Below are 17,373 nucleotides of genomic sequence, written 5' to 3' on the forward strand. Positions count from 1 at the left end.
ATTGCCAGACTAATCTCAGGAGTTGATAGGCTTGAAGTCATAAACAGCGCTGTGGTTCAAGCATTGCTAAGAGCTGCTGGCAAACGCAGTAAAGTTTGAATGAATGCTTACGAGCCTGCTGCTGCCTACCACCGCTCAGTCAGACTGCTCTATCAAATATCAAATCATAGACTTAATTATAATATATTAAACACAGAAATACGAGCCTTAGGTCATTAATATGGTCAAAACCGGAAACTATCATTTCGAAAACAAAATGTTTATTCTTTCAGTGAAATACGAAACCGTTTCGTATTTTATCTAACGGGTGGCATCCATCAGTCTAAATATTGCTGTTACATTGCACTACCTTCAATGTTATGTCATAATTATGTACAATTCTGGCAAATTAGCAACGAGCCAGGCGGCCCAAACTGCAGCATATACCCTGACTCTGAGTGCAATGAACGCAAGAGAAGTGACACAATTTCCCTAGTTAATATTGCCTGCTAAAATGAATATCTTTTAACTAAATATGCAGATTTAAAAATATATACTTCTGTGTATTGATTTTAAGAAAGGCATTGATGTTCATGGTTAGGTACATTCGTGCAACGATTGTGCTTTTGTTAAATCATCACTCGTTTGGTAGGCTGTGATTCGATGATAAATTAACAGGCAACGCAGGACAAGCTAGTTAACCTAGTAATATCATCAACCATGTATAGCTAACTAGTGATTATGTTAAGATTGATTTTTATAAGATACGTTTAATGCTAGCTAGCAACTTACCTTGGCTCCTTGCTGCCCTCGCGTACCAGGTGGTCGGCCTGCCACTCAGTCTCCTCATGGAATTGAATGCAATCATGGCCATAATCGGCATCCAGAAATGCTGATTATCGATTTGTTATGAAAACTTGAAATGGGCCCTAATTAACCGGCCGACCTCTAGTTTGAACTGCAGACTGCTCCTTTAACCAGCGCTACGTTGCTGACAACATGTAAGGCCAGTTTGAACTGCAGACTGCTCCTTTAACCACCTCTACGTTGCTGACAACATTTAAGGCCAGTTTCCCGGACACCGATTTAAGACTAGTTCTGCATTTAAATAGCAGGTTCAATAGAGAAACCGATTGTTGCTCCATGGGGCCGTTATGTATCATGTGTCTCAGAGTAGGAGAGCTGATCTATGATCAGGTCCCCCTGTCCATGTAACCTTATTTATTGGGATCTAAAAAGGGGGAAGCTGACCATCAATCAGCACTCCTACTTTAAGATGCTTCATCCAGACGACCTTTAGACCAGGCTTAACCTATATCATCTTCATATAGACGACCTTTAGACCAGGCTTAATCTATATCATCTTCATATAGACGACCTTTAGACCAGGCTTAATCTATATCATCTTCATATAGACGACCTTTAGACCAGGCTTAATCTATATCATCTTCATATAGACGACCTTTAGACCAGGCTTAATCTATATCATCTTCATATAGACGACCTTTAGACCAGGCTTAATCTATATCATCTTCATATAGACGACCTTTAGACCAGGCTTAATCTATATCATCTTCATATAGACGACCTTTAGACCAGGCTTAATCTATATCATCTCCATACAGACGACCTTTAGACCAGGCTTAATCTATATCATCTTCATATAGACGACCTTTAGACCAGGCTTAATCTATATCATCTTCATCCAGACAGCCTTTAGACCAGGCTTAATCTATATCATCTTCATATAGACGACCTTTAGACCAGGCTTAATCTATATCATCTTCATATAGACGACCTTTAGACCAGGCTTAATCTATATCATCTTCATCCAGACAGCCTTTAGACCAGGCTTAATCTATATCATCTTCATATAGACGACCTTTAGACCAGGCTTAATCTATATCATCTTCATCCAGACAGCCTTTAGACCAGGCTTAATCTATATCATCTCCATACAGACAACCTTTAGACCAGGCTTAATCTATATCATCTTCATCCAGACAGCCTTTAGACCAGGCTTAATCTATATCATCTTCATATAGACGACCTTTAGACCAGGCTTAATCTATATCATCTTCATATAGACGACCTTTAGACCAGGCTTAATCTATATCATCTTCATATAGACGACCTTTAGACCAGGCTTAATCTATATCATCTTCATATAGACAGCCTTTAGACCAGGCTTAATCTATATCATCTTCATATAGACAGCCTTTAGACCAGGCTTAATCTATATCATCTTCATCCAGACGACCTTTAGACCAGGCTTAATCTATATCATCTTCATATAGACAACCTTTAGACCAGGCTTAACCTATATCATCTTCATATAGACAGCCTTTAGACCAGGCTTAACCTATATCATCTTCATATAGATGACCTTTAGACCAGGCTTAATCTATATCATCTTCATATAGACGACCTTTAGACCATATAGACAGCCTTTAGACCAGGCTTTATCTATATCATCTTCAAATAGACAGCCTTTAGACCAGGCTTAATCTATATCATCTTCATATAGACGACCTTTAGACCAGGCTTAATCTATATCATCTTCATATAGACGACCTTTAGACCAGGCTTAATCTATATCATCTTCATCCAGACAGCCTTTAGACCAGGCTTAATCTATATCATCTTCATATAGACGACCTTTAGACCAGGCTTAATCTATATCATCTTCATCCAGACAGCCTTTAGACCAGGCTTAATCTATATCATCTCCATACAGACAACCTTTAGACCAGGCTTAATCTATATCATCTTCATCCAGACAGCCTTTAGACCAGGCTTAATCTATATCATCTTCATATAGACGACCTTTAGACCAGGCTTAATCTATATCATCTTCATATAGACGACCTTTAGACCAGGCTTAATCTATATCATCTTCATATAGACGACCTTTAGACCAGGCTTAATCTATATCATCTTCATATAGACAGCCTTTAGACCAGGCTTAATCTATATCATCTTCATATAGACAGCCTTTAGACCAGGCTTAATCTATATCATCTTCATCCAGACGACCTTTAGACCAGGCTTAATCTATATCATCTTCATATAGACGACCTTTAGACCAGGCTTAATCTATATCATCTTCATATAGACAGCCTTTAGACCAGGCTTAATCTATATCATCTTCATATAGACAGCCTTTAGACCAGGCTTAATCTATATCATCTTCATCCAGACGACCTTTAGACCAGGCTTAACCTATATCATCTTCATATAGACAGCCTTTAGACCAGGCTTAACCTATATCATCTTCATATAGACGACCTTTAGACCAGGCTTAATCTATATCATCTTCATATAGACGACCTTTAGACCATATAGACAGCCTTTAGACCATACAGACAACCTTTGGACCAGGCTTAACCTATATCATCTTCATATAGACAACCTTTAGACCAGGCTTAATCTATATCATCTTCCTATAGACGACCTTTAGACCATATAGACAGCCTTTAGACCAGGCTTTATCTATATCATCTTCAAATAGACGACCTTTAGACCAGGCTTAATCTATATCATCTTCATATAGACGACCTTTAGACCATATAGACAGCCTTTAGACCAGGCTTAATCTATATCATCTTCATATAGACGACCTTTAGACCATATAGACAGCCTTTAGACCATACAGACAACCTTTGGACCAGGCTTAACCTATATCATCTTCATATAGACAACCTTTAGACCAGGCTTAACCTATATCATCTTCATATAGACAGCCTTTAGACCAGGCTTAACCTATATCATCTTCATATAGACAACCTTTAGACCAGGCTTAATCTATATCATCTTCATATAGACGACCTTTAGACCATATAGACAGCCTTTAGACCAGGCTTTATCTATATCATCTTCAAATAGACGACCTTTAGACCAGGCTTAATCTATATCATCTTCATATAGACGACCTTTAGACCATATAGACAGCCTTTAGACCAGGCTTTATCTATATCATCTTCATATAGACGACCTTTAGACCATATAGACAGCCTTTAGACCAGGCTTTATCTATATCATCTTCATATAGACGACCTTTAGACCAGGCTTAATCTATATCATCTTCATATAGACGACCTTTAGACCATATAGACAGCCTTTAGACCAGGCTTTATCTATATCATCTTCATATAGACGACCTTTAGACCATATAGACAGCCTTTAGACCAGGCTTTATCTATATCATCTTCATATAGACAGTCTTTAGACCAGGCTTGATCTATATCATCTTCATATAGACAGCCTTTAGACCAGGCTTAAACAATATCATCGTCATATAGACAGTCTTTAGACCAGGCTTAATCTATATCATCTTCATATAGACAGCCTTTAGACCATATAGACAGCCTTTAGACCATATAGACAGCCTTTAGACTAGGCTTAATCTATATCATCTTCATATAGACGACCTTTAGACCAGGCTTAATCTATATCATCTTCATATAGATGACCTTTAGACCAGGCTTAATCTATATCATCTTCATATAGACGACCTTTAGACCATACAGACGACCTTTAGACCAGGCTTAACCTATATAATCTTCATATAGACGACCTTTAGACCAGGCTTAATCTATATCATCTTCATCCAGACAGCCTTTAGACCATACAGACGACCTTTAGACCAGGCTTAACCTATATAATCTTCATATAGATGACCTTTAGACCAGGCTTAATCTATATCATCTTCATATAGACGATCTTTAGACCATACAGACGACCTTTAGACCAGGCTTAACCTATATAATCTTCATATAGACGACCTTTAGACCAGGCTTAATCTATATCATCTTCATCCAGACAGCCTTTAGACCATACAGACGACCTTTAGACCAGGCTTAACCTATATCATCTTCATATAGACGGCCTTTGGACTAGGTTTAGTCTATATCCGGGAAACCAGACGGATATATTATCTCTGTGGTTAATCTCACTACTTTTGTCTCGACTGTTAAAAGTAGTGGGAATTCATGTGCTTGCTAGCATCAAATCAAATTGTATTTGGCACACGCTCCGAATACAACAGGATCTTACAGTGAAATGCTGAATACAACAGGATCGCACAGTGAAATGCTGAATACAACAGGATCTTACAGTGAAATGCTGAATACAACAGGATCTTACAGTGAAATGCTGAATACAACAGGATCTTACAGTGAAATGCTGAATACAACAGGATCTTACAGTGAAATGCTGAATACAACAGAATCTTACAGTGAAATGCTGACTGACAAGCCCTTAATCAACAATGAAGTTAAGAAAATACCTAAAAAAAAATTAAAAAGTAAAAATAACAAATAATTAAAGAGCAACAGCAGTAAAATAACAATAGCGGGGCTATATACAGGGGGGTACCGTTATTTATGTGTGTTCTTCTTCTCCGATCCCCACCACAGTTACGACAGATGTTCGCCTTGAGAGTTTCATTTGTAGAGGGTCCGCACAACAAAACCAAAAACATGATCGAAATGATTTGTATGCTCTTGTATGCTAATTCTGACTGAGGAGGGCCAAACACCGAGGTTCAGGCTGTGATGTCATCATCAGTGGGAGGCCACATAGAGGCGCACTGGTCCTTTACGTTCAGGTTCTGGGAGCGGGTGAAAAGCCAAGCAAGTGTTATTTTACTATGAAGATTTGTGATCAACGCCTTTTTTTTTAATGACCATCCGTTGAGTCGGGACGCTTGTCTGGTTTACACTAAATATACTATTTGAATAACTTTAATTGTTATAATTGTCATATTACTCTGTTGAATTGTCTTTCATTCATGAGCACTTAAATGTTTTCTTCTGAAGTTCTCGCAGGCGGGTCTCGGTGTCTGTGTGGAATATCACCACCTGATTACAACAGTACCTGCGCACAGTAGTCGTGTCATGATTAAATAAATCATTGCAATGATTTAAAAAAAATACAATCTCCATTTTTATTTTATATAAACTATGAAGCTGCTGAGCTCAAGAAGTGAAGAGTGTCTGTTTTAATCAGTAATGACTAATTAAAGTGTTACTCTATTATGGAAGTAGGCGACTTCATGTCAGCCAGAGCACCTGGCTTATGCCGGGGAGGCAGCCCGCTTCCACAACTAATGCAATCACTTCCCGCCTGGTTCATGCCGGGGAGGCAGCCCGCTTCCACAACTAATGCAATCACTTCCCGCCTGGTTCATGCCGGGGAGGCAGCCCGCTTCCACAACTAATGCAATCACTTACAACCTGGTACCAACTCCTCCCACCGGTGTAACCCGGGCGAGATAAACAAACCCCCTCCGTGACAAGAGGTTGCCATGGGGACCTCCCGTGTGGTGCAGTGGTCTAAGGCACGGCATCGTAATGCTAGAGGTGTCACTAAATGAATAAAATCAGTTTCCATGTGGGGAATCGTAGGTAGTGCTCATTGTATTGATGTCTTGTTTTGACGGATGTCATGTTTATGCTAATATGGCAAAAAATTCACTAGCAAGCTAACCAACAACCATAACGATGTATGTGAGACAAGTGCTCATTATGCAAATGTGTTTGTTTTCAATAAACATTTGGAGATTAAATATAGTATACATGTTGTCAACAGTCTAATGCTAAGTACAAGTGCTAGTCGAAACTATGAAATGTTCGACTTGCTAACTTGTAGTTAGTTATACACCTGCTGTATTCAACTAATCAGCAAGTCGGAAATGTCCTCCTTGTTTCTGACTAGCATGTGAACGCAGCATCAGCCAACTCTGTTTCCCCATAGTTGCGCATGTGTTGGTTTTGTTGTTAAACAACCAACCCATCTATGCCTCTTAAGGGGAAGTAATCAGATAACATTACTGAGTTCGGGTTATCCTACTGAGTACCATTTTGGACCGGTAACAGATTGTTACAGATTACATTTAGAAAGTAACTTACACAACCCTGTTTATATCATACTGTGCTGTATGTACATGTAACAGTACTCGTCTTGCGTTTAACAATAAAGTGGCAAAGGGAATCACCAATATAACCCTGTTACATACACTACTGTACTGGAGACAAAGTCCCATTCATATTTTTGCTGTTTGAACTCCAGAACAGATGGTGGCGCTAACGCGGATCGTCTGAGGAATCTAACCCGGAAGAAGAAACATACTAACGTTGATAGTTAGCTAGCGGGGTTATTTTGCAAGTGTGTGAAAATGTGTCCGATATCATTTGATACGGTTTAAAGTAGATTTTGATATTGCCAAACACGGACTATAAACGTGGAACCAACCACAATTCCATATCGTTTTGTTATCGGGTCTAGTAAAGTAAGTTAGCTGGTTAGCTAAAGCCTAGCTTACTGATTTAGCTAGTTTTCAAATAGTTCTGTATAGAAAGCATTCAGCTATCTAGCTAATGTGAACTCGTGGTGAACGGTCAGTGGAATGAAAACGGTGATGTCAGAATAATCTGCTATAATTCAGTGCTCTAACTACATAATTCCTAGGAAGCTATAGAAGAATTCATGATGGATGAGGTGAGAAAGACTCATAGAGACAGATGGAGGACTAGTACCATTGAGGACGTTCACCATTTTGAAGTAATCAACTGGGTGGGACTTCCGGTGGGTTAAAGAAGGATCTCATAATTCCATCCAGGTCATCAGGAGGGATCAGCCAATTAATTATATTTGTGAGAAAACGTTCCAAAACTGCAGGTGACAGTCAATTGCCAACCGTGGCTTTATATCTGTTTAAATAACACCCTCCAGGTGGCCGTACGCACCCTTTCAGTTTGTTTACCAATTCATAGAAGTAGAAGAAGAAAATTGACTACTTCAAAATGGAGATAGCCTCAATGGCGCTGCCCATGCTCTCAGAGATGCCATAATAGAACATATACAATGTTGTGTCCTCTATCTCTATGGAATGACTGTAGCTGATGTTAGGTGGGTAATGCTAAACCAGTCTGGATGGCGTTGCCTAAAGCCTGTCGCATGCTTTCCGTCGAAACAGTGCGCACATGTATTATGACGAACATTTGTGACGTTCGAGCACACGTTTTATTTTCTTGAGGCAAGTTGAAATTTGGTAGCTGAAGTCTACGCCCCTTCGTCTGTGATTGGTCAACAGTATTACCAAATATATATTTTTTAACTAACCCAAGATCGACCAGAGCCTGTCGTTTCCGATGGGAGAAAATGTATCATAGTTTGCAGAACAAGCAAGGAAGTGGGCAGAGCCAAACACGAGCTAGTGAGAGCCTAGCATTTATTTGGATATTTGCATTAGGGAATGTCTACTCTTAAGTGTGTGTGTTCCCAATACGCCCTTCTAAACAACACTATTTTTTTTTTAAACTTTGCAAAGGGTAAAGTCTACTAAACGCAGTCCACTCTGTTACAGATTCTAGTTTTGGAAACAGAATACTGAATGGAGATCAAATGTTTAATCGATGAGAAAATGTGCAGAATGTCGGCCAAAATCCATCTCACTCCATCTTCTCCCCCAGCCGGCCACTGGGTTTCCTCTCATCACCATATTTGGTAGTATGGAAACACCAACCGGATGCTTCACAGTTACAGTGTTGCAAAAAGTAACCGATTGTCATAGTTGAGTAAAAGTAAAGATACCTTAATAGAACATGACTCAAGTAAAACTGAAGGTCACCCAGCAAGTATTTGGTTTTAAATATACTTAAGTATCAAAACTAAGTGTAAATTCTAAAATATACTTAAGTATCAAAAGTGAAAGTAAAAATAATTTCACATTGTTTATATTAAGCAAACCAAATGGCATGATTTTTCTTGATTTTTTAAAAATTTACGGATAGCCAGGGGCACACTCCAACACTCAGACATCATTTACAAATTAAGCATTTGTGTTTAACGCACACCTTCCCACAATTTCAACACAATGGAACGCAATTCAGAAAGTATTAAAGCAAACGTTCTAGAACACTGCGGTGCGTACACGTTTTGGAACTCTCAAACACGCAAGTGGTAGCTGATGATGAATGTCGCCATTTTATAACAAGTCATTCTTTATTTTAGGATTCTGCCGACCCATCCAACCCCCCTCTCTCCTGCTCCACTGAACCCAACCCTCCAGAGTCACTGGTTCCTGACTCTAACCATAGAGACATCGACACCTGCAGTGAAATACCCAGATTTAACATTGTAGTCAAGGAGGAGGAGGAAGACTGGGATGTGGATAATACTGGTAAGTATTACTATAGATACTGAATTAATGATATCAATGGGATTATATAGTTCTGCTCCGTACAGTGTTTCCCCCAGGATTCTTTTCAGCAGCGGCGGTGGGGGGGGGGGGAACGACTGTTTGTAGAACGACTGTGAGGAGAAGGTCATTTCTGGGGACTCTTTTTTAAAAGGGCATTCTATTCCAAAACACATGATAAATGTAATAATGTTGACACCATCTGTAATAGAACAGATGCTGCTCCACTGCGCTGTAGGGAGATGAAGAGGAGCAGGCAGTGGCTGTGCCCTCGTGGCTCTCATTCCTACCACTGTTCAAATATACATTGCAGTGGCTGTGCCCTCCTGGCTCTCATTCCTACCACTGTTCAAGTATACATTGTAACGTTTCACTCTGATCTTAAAGGGAAAGTGCGAGATTTTGGGCTTTTTCTACTTCCCCAGAGTCAGATGAACTCATGGACACCATTTGTATGTTTCTGCGCGCAGTTTGAGGGAAGTTTCATTGCGCTAACGCTAGTTAGCAGCTTCCTTTAACCTGCACGCAGAGACATAAAAATGGTATCCACGACTTCATCTGACCCCGGGGAAGAAGAAAATGGCGTAATTGGCAGAAATATTTGTAAAACATTTTAATTATAATAATTATCATATATTTTGGAGTGGCGGAAACAATTCTGCCGAGATACACTTTTAAATGAATATAGTGAAAACACTGCCATATATAGCAGTTTAATTCACTCGTTTGCAGAATAAAAACCGAGGACAATTACAAATAATAGAATAGAATCATGTATTTGTCGTAGTGATGCACCAATATGACAGTTCTTAACTGACCTTGCCTAGTTAAATAAAGGTTACACACACACACACACACACACACCGAAAAGTTATTTAGTTGGCATTGACGTGTGTCCCCATTACCAGTGAAACATAATCAAAACCTATTTCTTTCACTTACTTGCTGTGCTGTTTCATCGTTTCATTCTCAACCAGGAGTTCTCATGCTATGGAACGCCGTTTGGGTCTTTGTGTGTCAAGTAACACTATTAGACGTGTCAAATAAGCTTGTTGACCAATCAGGACCTGAATATGATGTCACATAATAATTTAATGCATTCATACAATTTTTTTTACATAGTTATTACACATTGATTACACAATCACTCGTACTTCATATGTCACAACGGTTCATCGATACGTATTGCTATGATGCTGGTAAAGTTGTCTCGCGCACCTACAGAGCTGGTCATAAAAAAAAGCTAGCTCGCTCATGGATGCAAATAATGTTCTTCCCCAAAAAACATAGCAAAACGACAATCTGTTTCAGTAGCTATAGTTAGCTAGCTAACTAAATAGTGAGGTGTCATCATCTAAAATAACCCTAATTTATAAGACAGTTCTTATTTGATTAATGGTCGAACCCATCTATGTGAAGCTAGCGACAATTTAGGATTAGCTACAATAGTGGACTTTGCAGTTAGTGTTTATAACGTTAGCTTTGGGCAACAAAGTTAAGTAGCTGGCTAGCTATTTATTTTCATGAACTTAAGTTCAATTTCAATAGGTGAAAAACAAGTGGCCTCTTAGCTAATACTTACTCACAAGAATAATGCTAAGAATAATGAAAATGACTGCAGTTTCAACTGGTCATTGTTTTCAAGATGGTTGTATTGGTGCTAGCTAGATACCAAGCTAAACGCTAGATACCAAACTAAAGCTAAAGCTAGCTACCCCAGAAGTTGCGGTCAAACAAATAATGCTTTATTACCAACGCAGTATTGTAAACACATCGCTCGTGGCCGGTGTTTGCTTGTTTGCAGACTTTTTTTGTACAGTTTTGACAGTGCTACTGATAGTATTGGTGGCGCTTGGCTTCGACGTGCTAATTCAGACCACATAACATTCTATAATAGAACTGTGTTATTTGACGTGTGTCTTTTTTGGCACACAAAGACCCAAACGGCCATAGTATGTCGTGAAGCTAATAGCAGTGACGCTACTACTGTGTAACTCCGGTAGGGCAACATGTGTACCGGTGCTCGACCAGTCGGCGAAAGCCAACATCACCCACGACAGAGAACGGTTGATTGTCAAGGGCAATGAATCCCATTATCTTGGCGTGAATGGATTTCGCCTTTTGAGTTGTCTCGCTGAAATTGTCTTACTCTTTCAAATGACTGCTGGACTTGTTGACTGCTCGATCCACACAGCAGACATTGTGGGCTAGGTTAGGAAAGCTGTGTTGCACGTGTAGCACAACATTTTACATGGCGTCATTACGTCATATACATTATATAGGTATGCAAGCCAGCACGTTGGCGTTAAACTAGTTGGCGTTTTTAGCTAATGTCGGCCGATTCCGATATGTTCATAGATTAAATTGTGCATCCCTAATTTGTCATTGAACTTTTCTTGTCCTATTGTAACAGGAGAGAATCCTAACCCCAGCTCTAGTGAAGAGGCATCAGCAGAACAACACCAGGAGAATCCTAACTCCAGCTCTAGTGAAGAGGCATCAGCAGAACAACACCAGGAGAATCCTAACTCCAGCTCTAGTGAAGAGGCATCAGCAGAACAACACCTGGAGAATCCTACGGCTAAGAAGCCATGGCGATGCCCCCAATGTGAAATAGAAATCGCTCACCCATCCAATATAAACAGACACCTAAGAACACACACAAAACCTGCTAAGGAGTCTTCCGTCTGTCCAGTATGTGGAAAAGACTTTGTTCACCCCTCCAAACTGAAGAGACACTGCCGAACACATACAGGAGAGAAGCCTTACCAGTGCTCTGTGTGCGGGAAGCGATTCACACTGAAGCCCCACCTGGAAAGACATCAGATGACCCACCCTGGAGAGAAACAGCCAGACGCGACAAAGAAGCACCCGTGCTCCGATTGTGGAAAGGAATGTTTCTCTGCATATGAACTGAAGATGCACATGAGAAAGCACACAGGGGAGAGACCTCACCAGTGCTCCTACTGCGAGATGAGCTTTGGCTGTAAGGGAACTCTATCGAGACACGTACGACGCCATACAGGAGCACCCACACCAAAACCTTACCAATGCTCACAGTGTGGGAAGAGATACGAGTCACCGTCGAGGCTCAGGCAGCATCAGACTGTGCACACTGGAGAGAAACCTTACGAGTGCTCTGATTGCGGGAGGGGTTTCGCTTCGACCGAAGGTCTTCGCAAACATCAATGCAGTCATGCCAGTAACCATAGCAACCAGTGTACACTGGGAATTCGAGATACGGCATCATCGGGCAGTCAAACTATGAATATCAAGATCGAAGACGAGGAACAGGAGCTGGCAATTAATGTCAATGAGGAGGAGGAGGAAATTGTTGTTTTTGTCAATGGTGATAAAGAAACCTTACCAGTGTACCACCTGTAATCAGAGCTTTGTTCACCCTAGCTCTCTAGCAAGACACAAACAATCCCACACTAGTGTCACGCAGTACAGCTATTCAGAATGTGGGAAGGAATTCAGCCAATCGTGGACTTTCAAGATACACATGCAACAGCATACCGGAGAGCACCCGTACCACTGCTGTCAGTGTGATAAGAGTTTCTCAGCTTTTGCACTTCTCAGAAGACACCAGATAGTTCACACTAGGGTGAAACCTTACCCCTGCTCTCTCTGTAGGAATAGATTCTCCCTCGTCAGCAAACCGATCCAGTCAAAGACATCATGTCCTTGCCAAAAAATGTAGCTGCTTCTTCCCTGAACCAATCTCGTGGACAGGGATCACAACAGCAGGTGTCTATTCTAGTACCGTATGTCAAAGTGAAAGAGAAGAAGGAGGATCCTGCTTTTGTGAGCTAAAGCGTTTATTTTGTACTATTGCTTAGATATTTAATGGGCCCATACTTGCGACCTCTTGCTTAAACTTAGGCTTAGTTTCTTGAGAACTCTTGCTTAAGCTTTTCCCATTAAATAATGTAGCCCTATGCTAACACGACCAGCTGACAGCATGAGAAAACGTAGCCCTATGCTAACACAACCAGCTGATAGCATGAGAAAACATAGCCCTGTGCTAACACAACCAGCTGAAAGCATGAGAAAACGTAGCCCTATGCTAACACGACCAGCTGATAGCATGAGAAAACGTAGCCCTATGCTAACACAACCAGCTGATAGCATGAGAAAACGTAGCCCTATGCTAACACGACCAGCTGACAGCATGAGAAAACATAGCCCTGTGCTAACACAACCAGCTGATAGCATGAGAAAACGTAGCCCTGTGCTAACACAACCAGCTGATAGCATGAGAAAAGTAGCCCTGTGCTAACACGACCAGCTGACAGCATGAGAAAACGTAGCCCTGTGCTAACACACTGGATAGAAACCTTATGCCTGCCCCGACTGTGACAAGAGCTTTGCTTTCGCCTCAGCCTTGAAAAGACACCATAAGTTACACACAGGAGAGAAACCCCACTCCTGCTCTGTGTGTGGGAAGAGTTTTACTCAATCATCCACCTTGAAGGATCACTTCAGGACGCATTCAGGAGAGAAACCCTGCTCTGTCTGCCGTGTTTTAGTTATCCAAGATCCTTTTAAGCTCCAATGCCTGAAACTCGAGACGCCGGGTGAGGGGCCTACAGTACCTCGTGGACTGGGAGGGGTACGCATTCAGGAGAGAAACCCTGCTCTGTCTGCCGTGTTTTAGTTATCCAAGATCCTTTTAAGCTCCAATGCCTGAAACACTCCAATGCCTGAAACTCGAGACGCCGGGTGAGGGGCCTACAGTACCTCGTGGACTGGGAGGGGTACGCATTCAGGAGAGAAACCCTGCTCTGTCTGCCGTGTTTTAGTTATCCAAGATCCTTTTAAGCTCCAATGCCTGAAACTCGAGACGCCGGGTGAGGGGCCTACAGTACCTCGTGGACTGGGAGGGGTACGCATTCAGGAGAGAAACCCTGCTCTGTCTGCCGTGTTTTAGTTATCCAAGATCCTTTTAAGCTCCAATGCCTGAAACACTCCAATGCCTGAAACTCGAGACGCCGGATGAGGGGCCTACAGTACCTCGTGGACTGGGAGGGGTACGGTCCGGAGGAGAGGTGCTGGGTATCCGGTGGGGGACATTTTGGACCCTTCACTTCTGAGGGACTTCCACCGCCTCCACCCGGATCGACCGGCACCTCGCCCCCCCCCCCCCGGGTCGCCCACGGGGCCGGTGGCGGCGCGCTCCGGGAGCCGTGCGTCGGGGGGGGGGGGGGGGTACTGTCACGACTCCCCTGCCTGTTCGGGCGGGGCTCGGCGGTCGTCGTCACCGGCCTACTAGCCGTCACCGATCCCTTTTTCATTTTCTGTTAGTTTAGTCTTATGAGTTGCACCTGTTCCTATTTGTGTTTTCTTGATTTTCTAGCCTATTTTAGCTTGTTAGGATCTAGTTTGTGGGGGATTATTTTGTGTTCACGTTTAGTGTTGGCTGTGGTTTTGTGCTCCGGACCGTGTTTTGGGTTGGTCAGTGTTTTCAGCCCTGTGTTTTGGGTTGGTCAGTGTTTTCAGCCCTGTGTTTGGGGTTGGTCAGTGTTTTCCTCCCTGTGTTCTGGGTAGGTCAGTGTTTTCAGCCCTGTGTTCTGGGTTGGTCAGTGTTTTCCTCCCTGTGTTTGGGCATGACCGTTTGTGCCGGAAATAAAGTGCCTATTTTACTTGAACTCTCTGCTCTCTGCACCTGACTTCTTTCTACCTTCCACTCCTATTCATCCGTGACAAAGCATTTTTCTACGGCTGGCCATGCTTTCCACCTGGCTACTCCTACCCCGGTCAACAGCACTGCACCCCCCACAGCAACTCGCCCAAGCCTTCCCCATTTCTCCTTCTCCCAAATCCAGTCAGCTGATGTTCTGAAAGAGCTGCAACATCTGGACCCCTACAAATCAGCCGGGCTAGACAATCTGGACCCTTTCTCTCTAAAATGATCTGCCGAAATTGTTGCCACCCCTATTACTAGCCTGTTCAACCTCTCTTTCGTGTCGTCTGAGATTCCCAAAGATTGGAAAGCAGCTGCGGTCATCCCCCTTTTCAAAGGGGGAGAAACTCTTGACCCAAACTGCTACAGACTAATATCTATCCTACCCTGCCTTTCTAAGGTCTTCGAAAACCAAGTCAACAAACAGATTACCGACCATTTCAAATCCCACCATACCTTCTCCGCTATGCAATCTGGTTTCAGAGCTGGTCATGGGTGCACCTCAGTCAAGGTCCTAAACGATATATTAACTGCCATCGATAAGAAACAATACTGTGCAGCCGTATTCATCAACCTGGCCAAGGCTTTCGACTCTGTCACCACATCCTCATCGGCAGACTCGACAGCCTTGGTTTCTCAAATGATTGCCTCTGGTTCACCAACTACTTCTCTGATAGAGTTCACTGTGTCAAATCGGAGGGTCTGTTGTCCGGGCCTCTGGCAGTCTCTATGGGGGTGCCACAGGGTTCAATTCTTGGACCGACTCTCTTCTCTGTATACATCAATGATGTCGCTCTTGCTGCTGGTGAGTCTCTGATCCACCTCTACGCAGACGACACCATTCTGTATACTTCTGGCCCTTCTTTGGACACTGTGTTAACGACCCTCCAGGTGAGCTTCAATGCCATTCAACTCTCCTTCCGTGGCCTCCAATTGCTCTTAAATACAAGTAAAACTAAATGCATGCTCTTCAACTGATCGCTGCCTGCACCTGCCCGCCTGTCCAACATCACTACTCTGGACGGCTCTGACTTAGAATATGTGGACAACTACAAATACCTAGGTGTCTGGTTAGACTGTAACTCTCCTTCCAGACTCACATCAAACACATCCAATCCAAAGTTAAGTCTAGAATTGGCTTCCTATTTCACAACAAAGCATCCTTCACTCATGCTGCCAAACATACCCTCGTAAAACTGACCATCCTACCAATACTCGACTTCGGCGATGTCATTTACAAAATAGCCTCCAACACTCTACTCAACAAATTGGATGCAGTCTATCACAGTGCCATCTATTTTGTCACCAAAGCCCCATATACTACCCACCACTGCGACCTGTACGCTCTTGTTGGCTGGCCCACGCTTCATACTGGCTCCTGGTCATCTACAAGACCCTGCTAGGTAAAGTCCCCCCTTATCTCAGCTCGCTGGTCACCATAGCATCACCCACCTGTAGCACGCGCTCCAGCAGGTATATCTCTCTGGTCACCCCCAAAACCAATTCTTCCTTTGGCCGCCTCTCCTTCCGGTTCCCTACTGCAAATCAACCATTCCAGTGTTTTACTTGTTATATTGTATTTACTTTGCCACCATGGCCTTTTTTTGCCTTTACCTCCCTTTCTCACCTCACTAATTGTATATAGACATATTTTTTCCACTGTATTATTGACTGTATTGTTTGTTTTACTCCATGTGTAACTCTGTGTCGTTTGTGTCCAACTGCTTTGCTTTATCTTGGCCAGGTCGCAGTTGTGAGAACTTGTTCTCAACTTGCCTACCTGGTTAAATAAAGGTGAAATAAAAATAAAATAGTTAATTCAGTATAAACATAGTTCACTGTTTTATCTTTTGTTTTATATGTAATGTGGATGCTTTGGTGTGTTTGGACCCCAGGAAGAGTAGCTACCTTGGCAGCAGCTAATGGGGATCCCTAATAAATACAACATTTGGCAAATCTAACCATAATTCTATCCTCCTGATTCCTGCTTACAAGCTAAAACTAAAGCAGGAAGTACCTGTGACTCGCTCAATACGTAAGGGGTCAGAGGACGTAGATGCTACGCTACAGAACTGTTTTGCTAGCACAGACTGTACACAGTGACTGTACATACATGTCCCAACCAGAAGCCATGGATTACAGGTAACATCCGCACCGAGCTAAAGGCTAGCGCTGCCACTTTCAAGGAGCGGGACAACACTGAAGCATGCGTGAGAGCACCAGCTGTTCCTGACTACTGTGTGATCACACTTTCCGTAGCCGATGTGAGCAAGACCTATGAACAGGTCCTCACTGTGTCCTCACTGACATTTGACAGGTTGAATAAGTTGCCGTGACTGGTACTGTTTATACTAGGCTGTGTCAGAGGAAGGCCCCAAAAAATTGTCAAAGACTCCTGTCACCCAAGTCATAGACTGTTCTCTCTGCTACCGCATGGAAAGTGGTACCGGTGCGCCAAGTCTATGTCCATAAGGCTCCTGATCAGCTTCTACCACCAAGCCATAAG

At 42.4% G+C, this 17,373-nt stretch overlaps 1 protein-coding gene across 1 annotated transcript; it reads left to right on the forward strand.

Annotated features, from left to right (window-relative positions):
* The first annotated feature begins 7,115 nt into the window (after positions 1–7,115).
* On the forward strand, positions 7,116–15,014 carry LOC110515042 (zinc finger protein 239-like). The gene is made up of 3 exons (XM_036948513.1): positions 7,116–7,479; positions 8,995–9,163; positions 11,595–15,014. The coding sequence occupies exons 1-3, from the start codon at positions 7,468–7,470 to the stop codon at positions 12,563–12,565; spliced, it is 1,152 nt and encodes a 383-aa protein (XP_036804408.1). The 5' UTR covers positions 7,116–7,467; the 3' UTR covers positions 12,566–15,014.
* The last annotated feature ends 2,359 nt before the right edge of the window (positions 15,015–17,373 follow it).

The sequence above is a fragment of the Oncorhynchus mykiss genome, chromosome 17 (genome assembly GCF_013265735.2).
Source record: "Oncorhynchus mykiss isolate Arlee chromosome 17, USDA_OmykA_1.1, whole genome shotgun sequence".
NCBI lineage: Eukaryota > Metazoa > Chordata > Actinopteri > Salmoniformes > Salmonidae > Oncorhynchus > Oncorhynchus mykiss.

Coding starts and splice junctions, on each gene's coding strand:
- LOC110515042 (XM_036948513.1), top strand. Junction 9,164..11,594: donor CTGGGATGTGGATAATACTG/GTAAGTATTACT, acceptor CTATTGTAACAG/GAGAGAATCCTAACCCCAGC.